This window comes from Mustelus asterias, unplaced genomic scaffold, assembly GCF_964213995.1.
Source record: "Mustelus asterias unplaced genomic scaffold, sMusAst1.hap1.1 HAP1_SCAFFOLD_1566, whole genome shotgun sequence".
Classification (NCBI taxonomy): Eukaryota; Metazoa; Chordata; class Chondrichthyes; order Carcharhiniformes; family Triakidae; genus Mustelus; species Mustelus asterias.
Window position 1 is genome coordinate 53,539 of NW_027591511.1, and position 19,455 is coordinate 72,993.

At 53.3% G+C, this 19,455-nt stretch overlaps 2 protein-coding genes across 2 annotated transcripts in view; one reads left to right on the forward strand and one right to left on the reverse strand.

Annotated features, from left to right (window-relative positions):
• LOC144488439 (kelch domain-containing protein 9-like) overlaps window positions 1–8,542 on the reverse strand; it is a 48,892-nt gene extending 40,350 nt beyond the window's left edge. Inside the window, exon 1 of the mRNA XM_078206511.1 lies at window positions 8,485–8,542. Coding sequence (XP_078062637.1) covers window positions 8,485–8,487 — 3 coding nt within the window. The 5' untranslated portion in view covers window positions 8,488–8,542. The remainder of the gene's footprint in view (window positions 1–8,484) is intronic.
• Window positions 1–19,455, forward strand: part of LOC144488438 (V-type proton ATPase catalytic subunit A-like) — a 38,307-nt gene that overhangs the window by 8,610 nt on the left and 10,242 nt on the right. The window contains 7 exon segments of the mRNA XM_078206510.1: window positions 59–221; window positions 460–568; window positions 1,106–1,228; window positions 3,125–3,207; window positions 3,210–3,241; window positions 5,047–5,110; window positions 14,883–15,086. Of these exon segments, the coding sequence (XP_078062636.1) occupies window positions 59–221; window positions 460–568; window positions 1,106–1,228; window positions 3,125–3,207; window positions 3,210–3,241; window positions 5,047–5,110; window positions 14,883–15,086 (778 nt within the window).

A 19,455-nucleotide genomic window follows, 5' to 3' on the forward strand; every position in this document is an offset into this window, starting at 1 on the left:
CTGTTTGTCAACCTGTCACCCGCTTGCTTCTTTTTGCCACTCCCTCCCAACAATCCAGGTGCGTTCTGGGAGGAACGACAGCCATTCCCGGGGCATTTGGCTGCGGTAAAACGGTCATCTCCCAGTCCCTGTCCAAATTCTCCAACAGCGACGTCATTGTCTACGTGGGATGTGGAGAGAGAGGCAATGAAATGGCGGAGGTGCTGAGAGACTTCCCTGAGGTAATGAGGCACGCGGTGGCAAGGGGCGGAGGGAAGGATGTGGGAGTCTCTGACCAGGGACTGGGGGTGGGGGGGGGGGGAGTCTGGGGCTCTCACACAGTCTGAGACAGGGATTGAGGTTCGGGGAGGGGCAGTGAGGGGTAGAAAGGTTTGAAGGAGGGAATGCGGTGGGTGTCCCCTGGCTGTACCCCATCCCCGCCTCCGCCCTGTATCCATGGTAACACTTCCTTCTCTCCAGCTGACAATGGAGGTCGATGGGAAGATGGAGAGCATCATGAAGAGAACCGCCCTGGTTGCCAATACCTCCAACATGCCAGTGGCAGCCCGGGAGGCCTCAATCTACACTGGTGAGTGCCCATCTACCCACACGCTCAACTCTGACCTTCTGACCCCGCCATCTCTGACCATCATCCAACTCACCCTCTCATCCCATGTCCCTTACCAACCTGAGCAACCTCACCCTCCGACCTTCTCACCACGTGACCCCTGACCCTTCCTGCCACACCAACCCCTGACATTCTCACTCTTTTTCCTCTGAATTTCTTTGACTTTGTCCTCAGACCTTTTTGCCCCCTTCACCCTCTGACCTTCACCCCCATTGCCCTCTGATGATCTTCCACTTTGACCTCTGTCCTGCAACTGCCTCATCCTCAGACCTTCTCCGTCCTTGCCCTCTGACATTCTCCAGGCTCGCTCTCTGACCTTCTTGCACATCAGCCTCTGATCTTTGCCTACCGTGTCCTCTGACCTTCTCCCACCTACTGAACTACACCCACCTTGCCCTTTGATCTTCGCTGACCCATCCTCTGATCTTCCCTCTGTCTCTGAGGAAGCACTTCCTGGTATACTTGCACCCTGACGAATTCTCTCCTGTCTCTCCACAGGGATCACACTCTCCGAGTATTTCCGGGATATGGGTTACAATGTTAGTATGATGGCTGACTCCACTTCCCGCTGGGCGGAAGCTCTTCGGGAAATCTCAGGTCGCCTGGCAGAAATGCCCGCTGGTGAGTGATTATCCCTCACTGCAATGCGCACCGAAACACTCCCAGGATATGTACAGCACGGGGTTAGATACAGAGTAAAGCTCCCTCTACACTGTCCCCATCAAACAATCCCAGGACAGGTACAGCACGGGGTTAGATACAGAGTAAAGCTCCCTCTACACTGTCCCCATCAAACAATCCCAGGACAGGTACAGCACGGGGTTAGATACAGAGTAAAGCTCCCTCTACACTGTCCCCATCAAACACTCCCAGGACAGGTACAGCACGGGGTTAGATACAGAGTAAATCTCCTCTACACTGTCCCCATCAAACACTCCCAGGACAGGTACAGCACGGGGTTAGATACAGAGTAAAGCTCCCACTTACACTGTCCCCATCAAACACTCCCAGGACAGCTACAGCACGGGGTTAGATACAGAGTAAATCTCCCTCCACACTGTCCCCATCAAACACTCCCGGGACAGGTACAACACGGGGTTAGATACAGAGTAAATCTCCCTCTACACTGTCCCCATCAAACACTCCCGGGACAGGTACAGCACGGGGTTAGATACAGAGTAAATCTCCCTCCACACTGTCCCCATCAAACACTCCCGGGACAGGTACAACACGGGGTTAGATACAGAGTAAAGCTCCCTCTACACTGTCCCCATCAAACAATCCCAGGACAGGTACAGCACGGGGTTAGATACAGAGTAAAGCTCCCTCTACACTGTCCCCATCAAACAATCCCAGGACAGGTACAGCACGGGGTTAGATACAGAGTAAAGCTCCCTCTACACTGTCCCCATCAAAACACTCCCAGGACAGGTACAGCACGGGGTTAGATACAGAGTAAATCTCCCTCTACACTGTCCCCATCAAACACTCCCAGGACAGGTTACAGCACGGGGTTAGATACAGAGTAAAGCTCCCACTACACTGTCCCCATCAAACACTCCCAGGACAGCTACAGCACGGGGTTAGATACAGAGTAAATCTCCCTCCACACTGTCCCCATCAAACACTCCCGGGACAGGTACAACACGGGGTTAGATACAGAGTAAATCTCCCTCTACACTGTCCCCATCAAACACTCCCGGGACAGGTACAGCACGGGGTTAGATACAGAGTAATCTCCCTCCACACTGTCCCCATCAAACACTCCCAGGACCACTGCAGTCCTGGAGGTGTGGGTGCACCCACAGTGCTGTAAGGGAGGGAATTCCATGATTTCGACCCAGTGACAGTGCAGGAACAACATCTGGAGCACTGTGCATAGTGCTAGTCTCCATATCCCTCGATAGACCACACCAGGAGCACTGTGCACAGTCCTGGTCTCCATATCCCTCGATAGACCACACCAGGAGCACTGTGCACAGTCCTGGTCTCCATATCCCTCAGTTAGACCACACCAGGAGCACTGTGCACGGTTCTGGTCTCCATATCCCTCAGTTAGACCACACTTGGAGCACTGTGCACAGTTCTGGTCTCCATATCCCTCGGTTAGACCACACTTGGAGCACTGTGCACAGTTCTGGTCTCCATATCCCTCGGTTAGACCACACTTGGAGCACTGTGCACAGTTCTGGTCTCCATATCCCTCGGTTAGACCACACTTGGAGCACTGTGCACAGTTCCTGGTCTCCATATCCCTCGGTTAGACCACACTAGGAGCACTGTGCACCGTTCTGGTCTCCATATCCCTCGGTTAGACCACACTTGGAGCACTGGGCACAGTTAAAGGAAGAAGCTGGATAAATCTGATGGAGAATAGAATAGGATATAATGATGGAGTGAGATGTGGTATGGGAGGGTGGGACGGAGATGTCGAATGGTGTATCTCTGCGCTCTGCTGCATTCTAACATCTGTACTGTGAGCCCAGTGAGTGCTGTAACCTGGTGTTTCCCCCACAGACAGTGGCTATCCCGCATACCTTGGAGCACGCCTGGCTTCATTCTATGAGAGGGCTGGGAGAGTGAAGTGTCTCGGGAGTTCCTGAGAGAAGAGGGCAGCGTCAGCATTGTCGGAGCGTGAGTGAGGGGGCAGAGCGGGGGGGGGCGGGGATTGACGGGGAAGTGGGGGGGGGAGAGCGAGGGGGAGGTGAGGGGGTGGGAGAGGTCAATATTGACAGTGATTGAGGGGTAGGTGAGGAGAGAATGAGGGGGATTGAGTATTGTCAGTGAGTGAGGGGGGAGTGAGTGTCAGTGTTGTGTGAGTGAGGGGGAGTGAGGGTCAGTATTTTGAGTGAAAGGGGGTAGTGAGGGTCAGTATTGTGAGTGAGGGGGAGTGAGGGTCAGTATTGTGAGTGAGGGGGGAGTGAGGGTCAGTATTGTGAGTGAGTGAGGGGGGAGTGAGGGGTCAGTATTGTGAGTGAGTGAGGGGGGAGTGAGGGTCAGTATTTGAGTGAGGGGGAGTGAGGGTCAGTATTTTGAGTGAGTGAGGGGGGAGTGAGGGTCAGTATTGTGAGTGAGTGAGGGGGGAGTGAGGGTCAGTATTGTGAGTGAGTGAGGGGGGAGTGAGGGTCAGTATTTTGAGTGAGGGGGAGTGAGGGTCAGTATTTTGAGTGAGGGGGGATTCTATGAGAGTATTTATTTGGTTGTTTCTATGAATCCCCTCCCCCTTCTCTCCCGGTCCTCCCCCCCTCTCCCTCCCCCCTCCGCTCCCAGCCCCCTCTCCTCCCCCCTCCCGCTCCCAGCCCCCTCTCCTCCCCCCTCCGCTCCCAGCCCCCTCTCCTCCCCCCTCCCCCCCCTCCTCCCCCCTCCGCTCCCAGCCCCCTCTCCTCCCCCCTCCGCTCCCAGCCCCCTCTCCTCCTCCCTCCGCTCCCAGCCCCCTCTCCTCCCCCCTCCGCTCCCAGCCCCCTCTCCTCCCCCTCCGCTCCCCAGCCCCCTCTCCCCTCCTCCCCCTCCGCCTCCCTCCCCCCCCTCTCCCTCCCCCCTCCTCCCCCAGCCCCCTCACCTCCCCCTCCTCCCCCAGCCCCCTCTCCTCCCCCTCCTCCCCCTCCTCCCCCAGCCCCCTCTCCTCCCCCCTCCTCCCCCCAGCCCCCTCTCCTCCCCCAGCCCCCTCTCCTCCCCCGCCCCCTCTCCTCCCCCCTCCTCGCCCCTCCTCCTCCCCTCCTCCCCCAGCCCCCTCTCCTCCCCCCTCCTCCTTCCCTCCTCCCCCCCAGCCCCCTCTCCTCCCCCCTCCGTTCCCAGCCCCCTCTCCTCCCCCCTCCGCTCCCAGCCCCCTCTCCTCCCCCTCCCCCTCCCCAGCCCCCCCTCCTCCCCCCTCCCCTCCCAGCCCCCCCTCCTCCCCCCTCCCCTCCCAGCCCCCCCTCCTCCCCCCTCCCCTCCTCCCCCCTCCCCTCCCTCCCCCCTCCCCTCCCCCCCCCTCCCCTCTCAGCCCCCCCTCCTCCCCAGCCCCCTCTCCTCCCCCAGCCCCCTCTCCTCCCCCCTCCCCCTCTCCTCCCCCTCCCCCTCTCCTCCCCCCTCCCCCTCTCCTCCCCCCTCCTCCCCCAGCCCCCTCTCCTCCCCCCTCCCCCTCTCCTCCCCCTCCCCCCCTCTCCTCCCCCCTCCCCCTCTCCTCCCCCCTCCTCCCCCAGCCCCCTCTCCTCCCCCTCCTCGCCCCTCCTCCTCCTCCTCCCTCCTCCCCCAGCCCCCTCTCCTCCCCCCTCCGCTCCCAGCCCCCTCTCCTCCCCCCTCCGCTCCCAGCCCCCTCTCCTCCCCCCTCCTCCCCCAGCCCCCCCTCCTCCCCCAGCCCCTCTCCTCCATCACCCTTTCTCCAATCATTCCCCATCCCCTCCTTCACTTTGTGACAGTGTTTGAAGTCTCTGATCATTGTCTCTCTCTGTCTGTGTTAGTGTGTCTCCCCCTGGCGGTGATTTCTCTGACCCTGTCACCTCTGCTACGCTGGGGATCGTACAGGTGAGGTCCAAACCCCCCGGCTGACGCTTTCAGAGCAGACATGAACATTCACGACTGTCTATATTGTGTGGGTTCCATTCCGGCCTCGGGAGACTGTTTCTGCCGAGACTGCCCCTTTCCCCCCGTGTCTGTGTGGGTTTCCTGCGGGCGCTCCGGTCCCTCCCACACTGTAGTTTAGGGAGGTTGGACATGCTAAATGTGTGTGGTTATGGGGACGGCGAGGATGGGGGGTGGGGGGGGAGGGGGGGAGTGGTGGGGAGGGATGGACATGGGTAATATGCCTCTCCAGAGAGTTGGTACAGGCTCGATGGGCTGAATGGCCTCTTTCTGCACTGTCGGAAAGAAATATCCAAATTAAGACCACCAGTCAATTAGCATCAAGTTTCTTGAACGGGGGGAAGGTCCATTCAGCCCCTCATGAACATGTTACACAGGGAACAGGAGGAGACCCAGTCAGCACCACCCTCCTCCCACGCCGCTCAAGCCTGTTAGACAGGAAGCTCAATGAAATGCCCCCTGAACCTTGTAAATTGCATTGATACAAGCAGAGTTTGTGTAATCTCTCCTGGGAATGTCTCTGTATCACACTCTGATCGAAGCCAAGATAGCTTTCCTTCGGCATGGTGCGCAGAACAGTTCACAGTAACTCCAGGTGTGGCTGAAGTCGCTGCACAATAGCTCCCAGCGCCTTTATACTCCAGACATTCACGTTAATACTGCAGTAGACCATTGGTTAATGTTCTGTACCTGTTCAGGGCTGTTTAATGAGCCGTGTACCCGGACCAACCCTCACCCTCGCCCACTAACTGACCCTCCCATTCCCCCTCCCTCCTCAACTCAACACCGAGCCTCCAGGAACCTCCCACACATTCCAGCATTTCTCCATTGAAACCGGTTGTGGGAGGAGAGCCTCTGACACTCACACACTCACACTCAGACTCACTCACACACACTCACTCACTAACACTCACTCACTCACTCACACTCACTCACTAACACTCACACTCACTCACACTCACTCACTAACACTCACTCACTAACACTCACACTCACTCACACTCACTCACTAACACTCACTCACACACACTCACTCACTCACACTCACTAACACTCAGACTCACTCACACTCACTCAAACTCACTCACACTCACTCAAACTCACTCTCACTCAAACTCACTCACTCACACTCAGACTCACTCACTCACACTCAGACTCACTCACTCAGACTCACTCACACACTCACACTCACTCACTCAGACTCACTCACTCAGACTCTCACTCACTCAGACTCACTCACTCAGACTCACTCACTCAGACTCACTCACACACTCACACTCAGACTCACTCACTCAGACACAAACTCACTCACTCACACTCACACTCACTCACACTCAGACTCACTCACACTCAGACTCACTCACACTCAGACTCACTCACTCACTCAGACTCACTCACTCAGACTCACTCACTCAGACTCACTCACACACTCACACTCACTCACTCAGACACAAACTCACTCACTCACACTCACTCACACTCAGACTCACTCACACTCAGACTCACTCACACTCAGACTCACTCAGACTCACTCACTCACTCAGACTCACTCACTCAGACTCACTCACACAGACTCACTCACACAGACTCACTCACACAGACTCACTCACACACTCACGCTCAGACTCACTCACTCACTCTCTCACTCACTCACTCAGACTCACTCACTCAGACTCACTCACTCACTCAGACTCACTCACACTCAGACTCACTCACTCACACACACACTCAAACTCACTCAAACACACTCACTCACACACACTCACACTCACTCACACTCAGACTCACTCACACTCAGACTCACTCACACTCAGACTCACTCACTCAGACTCACTCACTCACTCAGACTCACTCACTCAGACTCACTCACTCAGACTCACTCACTCAGACTCACTCACACACTCACACTCAGACTCACTCACCCAGACACAAACTCACTCACTCACACTCACTCACACTCAGACTCACTCACACTCAGACTCACTCACACTCAGACTCACTCACTCAGACTCACTCACTCAGACTCACTCACTCACTCAGACTCACTCACTCAGACTCACTCACACAGACTCACTCACACAGACTCACTCACACAGACTCACTCACACACACACTCAGACTCACTCACTCACTCTCTCACTCACTCACTCAGACTCACTCACTCAGACTCACTCACACTCAGACTCACTCACTCACACACACACTCAAACTCACTCAAACACACTCACTCACACACACTCAGACTCACTCACACTCAGACTCACTCACACTCAGACTCACTCACTCAGACACAAACTCACTCACTCACACTCAGACTCACTCACACTCAGACTCACTCAGACTCACTCACACTCACTCACTCACTCACTCACTCACTCACTCACTCACACTCACTCACACTCACTCAGACTCAGACTCACTCACACTCACACTCACACTCACACTCACACTCAGACTCACTCACTCACACTCACACACAAACTCACTCACTCACACACTCAGGCTCACACTCACACACTCACTCAGATTCACTCACTCAGACTCACTCTCTCACACACACACTCAGACTCACTCAGACTCATTCCCACACACTCCCACACGCTCCCACACACTCCCTCACACTCCCTCACACTCACTCACTCGCTCACACTCACTCACTCAGACACTTACTCACTCACACGCACTCACACACTCACACATACACTCAGACTCACTCACTCACTTACTCTCACTCACTCACTCAGACACTTACTCACATGCATTCAGGCACTCACTCAGACACTCAACTCACTCACTGACTCACTCACTCACTCATTCACTCTCACACACACACTCACACTCACTCACTCAGATACCCAGACACTCACCCAGACACTCACCCAGACACTCACCCAGACACACACCCAGACACACACTCACTGACTCACTCACACACTTGCACACTCACACACTCACACTCAGACAGTTACTCACACACACACTCACATATTCAGACACTCACTGACTCACTCACACACTCACACACACACTCGTGCGCACACACGCACTCTCTCATTCGCACACACTCACACACTCGCTCGCACACATACACACAAACTCGCACCCACACACATTTACTCTCACACTCACTAACACACTTACACACACTCTCACTTTCAAAATCTCACACAGTCACACACTCTGTGGAAGACTGCATTTACAGCCCCTAATCCCAGCGAAGCTGTCGCCGAGGTTACCTGGAGCGTGGCACTGCCCTGCATTGCTGATCATCCCCTCACAGTCAACCCTGACTCAATGTGAGGTTAGCCAAAACTCACCATCAGACCACGGCAACCTCCCAAACACCACCTTCAGATCTTAGCCACAGCGCTCGGTGACCTACAGCAGCTCCCAGTCAGGCAGCAGCTCAAGTTTCAATCCTTGATTTCAAACACCGACACCCCTCCCTATCTCTGTAACCTCCTCCAGCTCCTACACCCCTCCCTATCTCTGTAACCTCCTCCAGCCCCTACACCCCTCCCTATCTCTGTAACCTCCTCCAGCCCCTACCACCCTCCCTATCTCTGTAACCTCCTCCAGCTCCTACAACCCTCCCTATCTCTGTAACCTCCTCCAGCCCCTACACCCCTCCCTATCTCTGTAACCTCCTCCAGCCCCTACAACCCTCCCTATCTCTGTAACCTCCTCCAGCCCCTACACCCCTCCCTATCTCTGTAACCTCCTCCAGCTCCTACACCCCTCCCTATCTCTGTAACCTCCTCCAGCTCCTACACCCCTCCCTATCTCTGTAACCTCCTCCAGCCCCTACACCCCTCCCTATCTCTGTAACCTCCTCCAGCCCCTACACCCCTCCCTATCTCTGTAACGTCCTCCAGGCCCTACACCCCTCCCTATCTCTGTAACCTCCTCCAGCCCCTACACCCCTCCCTATCTCTGTAACCTCCTCCAGCCCCTACACCCCTCCCTATCTCTGTAACCTCCTCCAGCCCCAAACCCCTCCCTATCTCTGTAACCTCCTCCAGCCCCAAATCCCTCCCTATCTCTGTAACCTCCTCCAGCCCCAAACCCCTCCCTATCTCTGTAACCTCCTCCAGCTCCTACAACCCTCCCTATCTCTGTAACCTCCTCCAGCCCCTACACCCCTCCCTATCTCTGTAACCTCCTCCAGCTCCTACACCCCTCCCTATCTCTGTAACCTCCTCCAGCTCCTACACCCCTCCCTATCTCTGTAACCTCCTCCAGCCCCTACACCCCTCCCTATCTCTGTAACCTCCTCCAGCCCCTACACCCCTCCCTATCTCTGTAACGTCCTCCAGGCCCTACACCCCTCCCTATCTCTGTAACCTCCTCCAGCCCCTACACCCCTCCCTATCTCTGTAACCTCCTCCAGCCCCTACACCCCTCCCTATCTCTGTAACCTCCTCCAGCCCCAAACCCCTCCCTATCTCTGTAACCTCCTCCAGCTCCTACACCCCTCCCTATCTCTGTAACCTCCTCCAGCCCCTACACCCCTCCCTATCTCTGTAACCTCCTCCAGCCCCTACACCCCTCCCTATCTCTGTAACCTCCTCCAGCCCCTACACCCCTCCCTATCTCTGTAACGTCCTCCAGGCCCTACACCCCTCCCTATCTCTGTAACCTCCTCCAGCCCCTACACCCCTCCCTATCTCTGTAACCTCCTCCAGCTCCTACAACCCTCCCTATCTCTGTAACCTCCTCCAGCCCCTACACCCCTCCCTATCTCTGTAACCTCCTCCAGCCCCTACAACCCTCCCTATCTCTGTAACCTCCTCCAGCCCCTACACCCCTCCCTATCTCTGTAACCTCCTCCAGCTCCTACACCCCTCCCTATCTCTGTAACCTCCTCCAGCTCCTACACCCCTCCCTATCTCTGTAACCTCCTCCAGCCCCTACACCCCTCCCTATCTCTGTAACCTCCTCCAGCCCCTACACCCCTCCCTATCTCTGTAACGTCCTCCAGGCCCTACACCCCTCCCTATCTCTGTAACCTCCTCCAGCCCCTACACCCCTCCCTATCTCTGTAACCTCCTCCAGCCCCTACACCCCTCCCTATCTCTGTAACCTCCTCCAGCCCCAAACCCCTCCCTATCTCTGTAACCTCCTCCAGCCCCAAATCCCTCCCTATCTCTGTAACCTCCTCCAGCCCCAAACCCCTCCCTATCTCTGTAACCTCCTCCAGCTCCTACAACCCTCCCTATCTCTGTAACATCCTCTAGTCCTACACCCCTCCCTATCTCTGTAACCTCCTCCAGCCCCTACAACCCTCCCTATCTCTGTAACCTCCTCCAGCTCCTACACCCCTCCCTATCTCTGTAACCTCCACCAGCTCCTACAACCCTCCCTATCTCTGTAACCTCCTCCAGCTCCTACAACCCTCCCTATCTCTGTAACCTCCTCCAGCCCCTACACCCCTCCCTATCTCTGTAACCTCCTCCAGCCCCTACAACCCTCCCTATCTCTGTAACCTCCACCAGCTCCTACAATCCTCCCTATCTCTGTAACCTCCTCCAGCCCCTACAACCCTCCCTATCTCTGTAACCTCCTCCAGCCCCTACACCCCTCCCTATCTCTGTAACCTCCTCCAGGCCCTACACCCCTCCCTATCTCTGTAACCTCCTCCAGCCCCTACACCCCTCCCTATCTCTGTAACCTCCTCCAGCCCCAAACCCCTCCCTATCTCTGTAACCTCCTCCAGCCCCTACAACCCTCCCTATCTCTGTAACCTCCACCAGCTCCTACAATCCTCCCTATCTCTGTAACCTCCTCCAGCCCCTACAACCCTCCCTATCTCTTTAACCTCCTCCAGCCCCTACAATCCTCCCTATCTCTGTAACCTCCACCAGCTCCTACAACCCTCCCTATCTCTATAACCTCCTCCAGCCCCTACAACCCTCCCTATCTCTATAACCTCCTCCAGCCCCTACAACCCTCCCTATCTCTTTAACCTCCTCCAGCCCCTACAAATCTCCCTATCTCTGTAACCTCATCCAGCCCCTACAACCCTCCCTATCTCTGTAACCACCTCCAGCCCGACAACCCTCCCTATCTCTGTAACCTCCTCCAGCCCCGACAACCCGCCCTCCCTATCTCTGTAACCTCCCCCAGCCTCTACAACCCTCCCTATATCTCCAACCTCCTCCAGCCCCTATAAGCCTCCCTATTTACTTGCTCCATTCAATATGATCATGGCCGATCCTCCATCTCAATGCCATGCTCCCCCGCTCTCCCAATGCCTCTTGACACCTTTTGAATCCAGAAATCTATCCATTTCCCTCTTCAATATATTTAGTGACTTGGCCTCCACAGCTCCATCACCCTCTGAGTGAAGAAAGTTCTCCTCATCTCAGTCCTAAATGGCTTACCCCGTATCCTGAGACGGTGATACTTTGTTCCTCACCCCCAGCCAGAGGAAACAACATCCCGGCATCCAAAGCATCCAACCCTGTCAGAACTTTAGAGATAAGTCTCTCAGCTCCAAGTCAGCAGGTTGTGAGCTCACATCCTTAACAGAGAGTTGACCACAACATTCCAGATGAATCCGCAAGGTGCAATACTGAGGGAGCGCTGCACTGTCAGAGGGTCAGTACTGAGGGAGTGCTGCACTGTCAGAGGGTCAGTACTGAGGGAGCGCTGCACTGTCAGAGGGTCAGTACTGAGGGAGAGCTGCACTGTCAGAGGGTCAGTACTGAGGGAGTGCTGCACTGTCAGAGGGACAGTACTGAGGGAGAGCTGCACTGTCAGAGGGTCAGTACTGAGGGAGTGCGGCACTGTCAGAGGGTCAGTACTGAGGGAGTGCTGCACTGTCAGAGGGTCAGTACTGAGGGAGTGCTGCACTGTCAGAGGGTCAGTACTGAGGGAGAGCTGCACTGTCAGAGGGTCAGTACTGAGGGAGTGCGGCACTGTCAGAGGGTCAGTACTGAGGGAGTGCTGCACTGTCAGAGGGTCAGTACTGAGGGAGTGCTGCACTGTCAGAGGGTCAGTACTGAGGGAGTGCTGCACTGTCAGAGGGTCAGTACTGAGGGAGAGCTGCACTGTCAGAGGGTCAGTACTGAGGGAGTGCGGCACTGTCAGAGGGTCAGTACTGAGGGAGTGCTGCACTGTCAGAGGGTCAGTACTGAGGGAGAGCTGCACTGTCAGAGGGTCAGTACTGAGGGAGCGCTGCACTGTCAGAGGGTCAGTACTGAGGGAGTGCTGCACTGTCAGAGGGTCAGTACTGAGGGAGTGCTGCACTGTCAGAGGGTCAGTACTGAGGGAGTGCTGCACTGTCAGAGGGTCGGTACTGAGGGAGTGCTGCACTGTCAGAGAGTCGGTAGTGAGTATTGTATCTTTGGATTGTGATCCAGTTAAGAAGCTCCTAAAGACACACGGCATGATCCTACGGGCTCGCCACACCTGGCGATTGGCACAGCGAGCTGGTACGATTGTGCTCGGAACAAAAACCAGGTTCATGCCCGGTTTCTCGCCACAGCAGAGTCCCCAGCACTGTTTTGTCGGCGGGATTGGGTTCGCGCTCGAAAAGGGTGCAAAGCCTATTTAAATATCAATGACATGATGGGATATATCCCAAAATCCTGGGAGAGGCAAGGGAGGAATTTGCTGGGTCTTGAGAGAGATCTTTGTATCTTCACTGGCTACAGGGGAGGTCTGATGTGGAGATGCCAGCGTTGGACTGTGGTAAGCACAGTAAGAAGCCTCACAACACCATGGAGGGCTGTGATTAGTGGTGTTCCTCGGGGATCAGTGCTGGGACCTTTGCTGTTTGTAATATATATAAATGATTTGGAGGAAAATGTAACTGGATTGATTAGTAAGTTTGCGGACGACACAAAGGTCGGTGGATTTGCGGATAGCGATGAGGACCATCAGAGGATACAGCAGGATATTGATCAGTTGGAGACTTGGGCGGAGAGATGGCAGATGGAGTTTAATCCGGATAAATGTGAGGTAACGCATTTTGGAAGGTCTAATACAGATAGGAAATATACAGTAAATGGCAGAACCCTTAAGAGTATTGATAGGCAAAGGGATCTGGGTGTACAGTTACACAGGTCACTGAAAGCAGCAATGTAGGTGGAGAAGGTAGTCAAGAAGGCATACGGCATAGAAATCATCATATCATAGAAACCCTACAGTGCAGAAGGCATGCTTGCCTTCATCTGCTGGGGCATAGAGTTTTAAAATTGGCAAGTCATGTTGCAGCTTTATAGAACATTAGTTAGGTCACACTTGGAATATAGTGTTCAATTCTGGTCGCCACACTACCAGAAGGACGTGAAGGCTTTGGAGAGGGTACAGAACAGATTTACCAGGATGTTGCCTGGTATGGAGGGCATTAGCTATGAGGAGAGGTTGGAGAAACCTGGTTTCTTCTCACTGGAGCGACGGAGGTTGAGAGGCGACCGGATAGAAGTCTACAAGATTATGAGGGGCATGGACAGACTGGATAGTCAGAAACTTTTTCCACAGGGTGGAAGAGTCAATTACTAGGGGGCACAGGTTTAAGGTGCGAGGGGCGAGGTTTAAAGGAGATGTACGAGGCAGATTTTTTACACAGAGGGTGGTGGGTGCCTGGAACTCGCTGCCAGGGGAGGTAGTGGAAGCAGATACGATAGTGAGTTTTAAGGGGTGTCTGGACAAATACATGAATAGGATGGGAATAGAGGGATATGGTCCCCGGAAGAGTAGGGGGTTTTAGTTCAGTCGGGCAGCATGGTCGGTGCAGGCTTGGAGGGCCGAAGGGCCTGTTCCTGTGCTGTAATTTTCTTTGTTCCTTGACATGCTTAGCATGCCAGGAATGAGTCTTGGGCGGCATCATCCGGGCTCACATTCCCATACCTCCTTGCCAGTCGGAACTCACACCGGTGAGAATTACAGCTCTTCTGCACCAAGAAGTGATGGCCTGGCCAGGGGGATCAGAGGGCATTGAAGCCCCTGAGTGGTCGGAGCAGAGCCAGACAGTCCCCATGGGGTAGTGCCAACCAGCTGTGCCCATCTGGCATCCTGGCACTGCCCACTGGGCTTCGTAGCACTGCTCATTGGGCACCCTAGCACCATTCATTGGGCACCTTGGCACTGGGCACCCTCGCACTGCCTACTGGGCACCTTTGCCATGCCCACCAGGGACCATAACTGCACCTGAGCAGTGCCAAGGGCATGAGACCTGAGTCGGATTGGAGCCTGAGTGGTGGTGGGGCTACACGGCGGGGGGAGGCAAGGCGGGGAGCTGTGCAGGGAGGGAGGCAAGGGCGGACCTTTGCAGGGGAGGGGAGCTCTACAGACGGAGGTGATCGGCAGGGGGGGGGTATGCAAGAGGAAGTGATCACTGGGTACAGTGAGTTGAGGGGGGTCGTGCAGGGTGGGATTATAATGGGGGACTCATCAAGAGGGTCCCAATGCCCCGACGCCAGCGAATTGTGTTGCCATTGGGGGGGGGGGTTACACTGCCACTGTCACCAATGATGGGGGTGGGCAGGGCGGGGTGGAGTGTGATGTCCGTGAGGGTGGTTGGTTGGGGGCAGGGGTGGCAGGTGGTTGTCTGTGCAATGGCACCCTGAGCAGTCTCAGCTGCATCCCCCCCCCCCCCCCCCCACCCCTCCCACCCCTCCCACCCCTCCCACATTGCATCCACAACATCCGAATCCTTCATGTTGCTGAAAGCAGAGAGCTTGGACACATTCTCCATCTTGTGCTGCAGGTATTCTGGGGTCTTGATAAGAAGTTAGCCCAGCAGAAACATTTCCCCTCAGTGAACTGGCTGATCAGTTACAGTAAGTACACCCGGACACTGGACGAGTATTACGAGAAGCATTTCTCCGAGTTTGTTCCCCTGCGTACCAAGGCCAAGGAGATCCTTCAGGAGGAGGAGGACCTGGCTGAGATTGTACAGCTGGTCGGAAAGGTAAGCCGGAGAGGGGAGGGAGGAGTGGGAGGGAGAGGGAAGGGGGAGAGAGAGAGAGGGAGGGAGGGAGCGAGGAAGAGAAGGGAGGGAGGGAGGAAGGGTGGCCAGCTTTTCAGGGACTGTAGCCCTCTGTATGTTGTATATGTGTTTGTATTTATTTCTCTCTCTCTCTCTTGCTCTCTGTCAGTCACAGAATCATCGAGATATACAACACAGAAACAGGCCCTTCGGCCCAACTCATTCATACTGACCAGGTTTCCTAAACTGAGTTAGTCCCATTTGCCTGCGTTTGGCCCATACCCCTCTAAACCTTTCCTATCCATGTAGCTGTTCAAATGCATTTTAAATGCTGTAATTGTACCCGCGTCTACCACCTCCTCTGGCAGCTCATTCCATATACACACCATCCTCTGTGTGAAAAAGATGCCACTCAGGCCCCGTTTAAATCTTCCCTCTCTCACCTTAAGCCTGTGCCCTCTGGTTTTGGACTGCCCTACCCTGGGGAAATGACCTTAGCTATTCATCTTATCAATGCCCCTCATGATTTTATAAACCTCTATAAAGTCACCCTCTCATCCTCCTACGCTCCAGGGAAAGAAAGTCCCAGCCAATCCAGCCTCTCCTTATAATTCAAACCTTCCATTCGAGTCATCGAGGTTTACAGCATGGAAACAGGCCCTTCGGTCCAACTTGTCCATGCCACCCTTTTTTTTTTAATACCCCTAAGCTAGTCCCAATTGCCCACATCTGTCCCATATCCCTCTATACCCATCTTACCCATGTAATTATCTAAATGCTTTTTAAAAGATAAAATTGTCCCCGCCTCTACAACTACCTCTGGCAGCTTGTTCCAGACACTCACCACCCTCTGTGTGAAAAAAATGCCGCTCTGGACACTTTTGTTTCTCTCCCCTCTCACCTTAAATCTATGCCCTTTAGTTTTAGACTCCCCTATCTTTGGGAAAAGATATTGACTTTCTAGCTGATCTGTGCCCCTCATTATTTTATAGACATTATTCCTGGTAATGTCCTTATAAATCGTTTTCACACCCTTTCCAGTTTAATAACATCCTTCCTACAACAAGGCGACCGGAATTGTACACCATACTCCAAATGTGGCCTAACCAATGTCTTATACAGTTGTAACATAAAGTCCCAACTCCTGTACTCAATATTCTGAACGGTGAAAGCAACTGTGCCAAACGCCTACTTCACCACCCTGTCTTCCATGATGCCACTTTCAAGGAATTATGTACCTGCACCCCTCGGTCTCTCTGTTCGACAACACACCCCGGGCCCTACCATTAACTGTGTAAGTCCTGCCCTGGTTTTGTCTTATCAAAATGCAACACTTTGCATTTATCTGAATTAAACTCCATCTGCCATTCCTCAGCACACTGGCCCAGATGATCAAGATCCCATTGTAGTCTCAGATAACTTCTTCACTGTCCACTCTACCACCAATTTAGGTGTCATCCACAAACTTACAAACCATGCCTCCTATATTCTCATCCAAATCATTTATATAAATGCCAAACAACAGTGGACCCAGCACCGATCCCTGCGGCACACTGCTGGTCACAGGTCTCCAGTCTGAAAAAGAACCCTCTACCACCACCCTGACTGCTACACAAACCAATTTTTTATCCAATTGGCTAGTTCTCCCTGGATCCCATGTGATCTAACCTTACTGACCAGTCTACCATGCTGTACCTTGTCAAAGGCCTTGCGAAAGTCCAGGTAGACAACGTCTACAACACTGCCCTCATCTTTTCCTTGGTCACCCTTTCAAAAAACTCTATCAAATTTGTAAGACACAATTTCCCACACAAAGCCATGCTGATTATTCCTAATCAAAGAACAAAGAAAATTACAGCACAGGAACAGGCCCTTCGGCCCTCCAAGCCTGCACCGACCATGCTGCCTGTCTGAACTAAAACCTTCTACTCTTCCGGGGACCATATCCCTCTATTCCCATGCTATTCATGTATTTGTCCAGACACCCCTTAAAAGTCACTATCGTATCCGTTTCCACAACCTCCCAGCGGCGAGTTCCAGGCACCCACCACTCTCTGTGTAAAACAATTGCCTCATACATCACCTTTAAACCTTGCCCCTCGCACTTTAAATGAATGCTCCCTAGTAATTGACTCTTCCACCCTGGGACAAAGCTTCTGACTATCCACTCTGTCCATGCCCCTCATAATCTTGTAGACTTCTATCAGATTGCTCCTCAACCTCCATCGCTCCAGTGAGAACAAACCAAGTTTCTCCAACCTCTCCTCATAGCTAATGCCCTCCATACCAGGCAACATCCTGGTAAATTTTTTCTGTACCCTCTCCAAAGCCTCCACATCCTTCTGGTAGTGTGGCGACCAGAATTGAACACTGTATTCCAAACGCAGCCTAACAAGGTTCTATAAAGCTGCAACATGACTTGCCAATTTTTAAATGCAATACCCCGGCCGATGAAGGCAAGCATGCCGTATACCTTCTTGACTACCTTCTCCATCTGCATTGCCACTTTCAGTGACCTATGTACCTGTACACCCAGATCCCTCTGCCAATCAATACTCTTCGGGGTTCTGCCATTTACTGTATATTTCCTATCTGTATTAGACCTTCCAAAATGCGTTACCTCACATTTGTCCGGATTAAACTCCATCTGCCATCTCTCTGCCCAAATCTCCAACTGATCTATATCCTGCTGTATCCTCTGATGGTCCTCATCGCTATCCACAAATCCACCAACCTTTGTGTCGTCCACAAACTTACTAATCAATCCAGTTACATTTTCCTCCAAATCATTTATATATATTACAAACAGCAAAGGTCCCAGCACTGATCCCTGAGGAATGCCACTTGTCACAGCCCTCCATTCAGAAACACACCCTTCCATTGCTACCCTCTGTCTTCTATGACCAAGCCATTTCTGTATCCATCTTGCCAGCTCACCTCTGATCCCGTGCGACTTCGCCTTCTGCACCAGTCTGCCGTGAGAGACCTTGTCAAAGGCCTTACAGAAGTCCATGTAGACAACATCTACTGCCCTACCCTCATCAACCATCTTCGTCACTTCCTCGAAAAACTTGATCAAGTTAGCGAGACACAACCTCCCCTTCACAAAACCATGTTGCCTCTCGCTAATACGTCCACTTATTTCCAAGTGGGAGTAAATCCTGTCTCGAAGAATCCTCTCCAATAATTTCCCTACCACTGATGTAAGGCTCAGCGGCCTGTAATTACCTGGATTATCCTTGCTACCTTCTTAAACAAAGGAACAACATTGGCTGTTCTCTAATCTTCTGAGACCTCCCCTGTAGCCTAAGAGAACACATAGATTTCTCTCAAGGCCCCAGCAATTTCCTCCCTTGCCTCTCTCAGTATTCTGGGGTATATCCCATCAGGCCCTGGGGACTTATCTACTTTAATGACCCTCAGTACCGCCTCCTTTTTGATCTCAACATGACTCAAACTATCTACAAACTATCAGTCCTTGCCTTTCCAAATGCCTGTAGACCCTGTCTATCAGAATTCCTTCCTAGGCGACGGCCTAGTGGTATTATTGCTAGACTATTAATCCAGAAACTCAGCTAACGTTTTGAGCATCTGGCTTCGAATCCCACCACGGTAGATGGTGGAATTAAGAATCTGCTGGTGATCATGGAACCATTGTCGATTGTCGGAAAAACCCACTGGTTCACTAATGCCCTTTAGCGAAGGAAATCTGCCATCCTGACCTGGTCTGGCCAACATGTGACTCCAGAGCCACAGCAATGTGGTTGACTCTCAACTACCCTCCAAGGGCAACTAGGGATGGACAAGACAATAAATTCTGGCGCGCATGTCCCATGAATGAATAAAAATGTTTTAAAAACTTACCCACCGCTGACGTTGGGCTAATCGGCCTGTAGTACCGTGGCTTTTCCCTATCGGCTTTTCTAAATAACAGAACAACATTTGCCCTCCTCCAGTCTCCTGGCATCTCACCCGTGGCTGTCCATGATACAAATATCTCCCTAGCTTCCCCAATGTCCTGGGATACACTTGATCAGGTTCTGGGGATTAAACTTACCTTTATGCGTTTTAAGACTCCAGCGTCTCCTCTTCTGCAACATGGATGCTTTTCAAGACATCATCATTTAATTCCCCGAGTTTCCCAGCTTCCATGTCTTCCTCCACAGTGAATACTGACAAGAAATATTCATTTAGGATCTCACCCATCTCCTGTGGCTCCACACATAGACAACCTCGTTGACCTTTAAGGGGACCTATTCTCTACCTAGTTACTCTTCTGCCCTAAACATACTTGTAAAATATCTTTAGATTCTCCGTTACTTTCTCTGCCAAAGCTACCTCATGTCCCCTT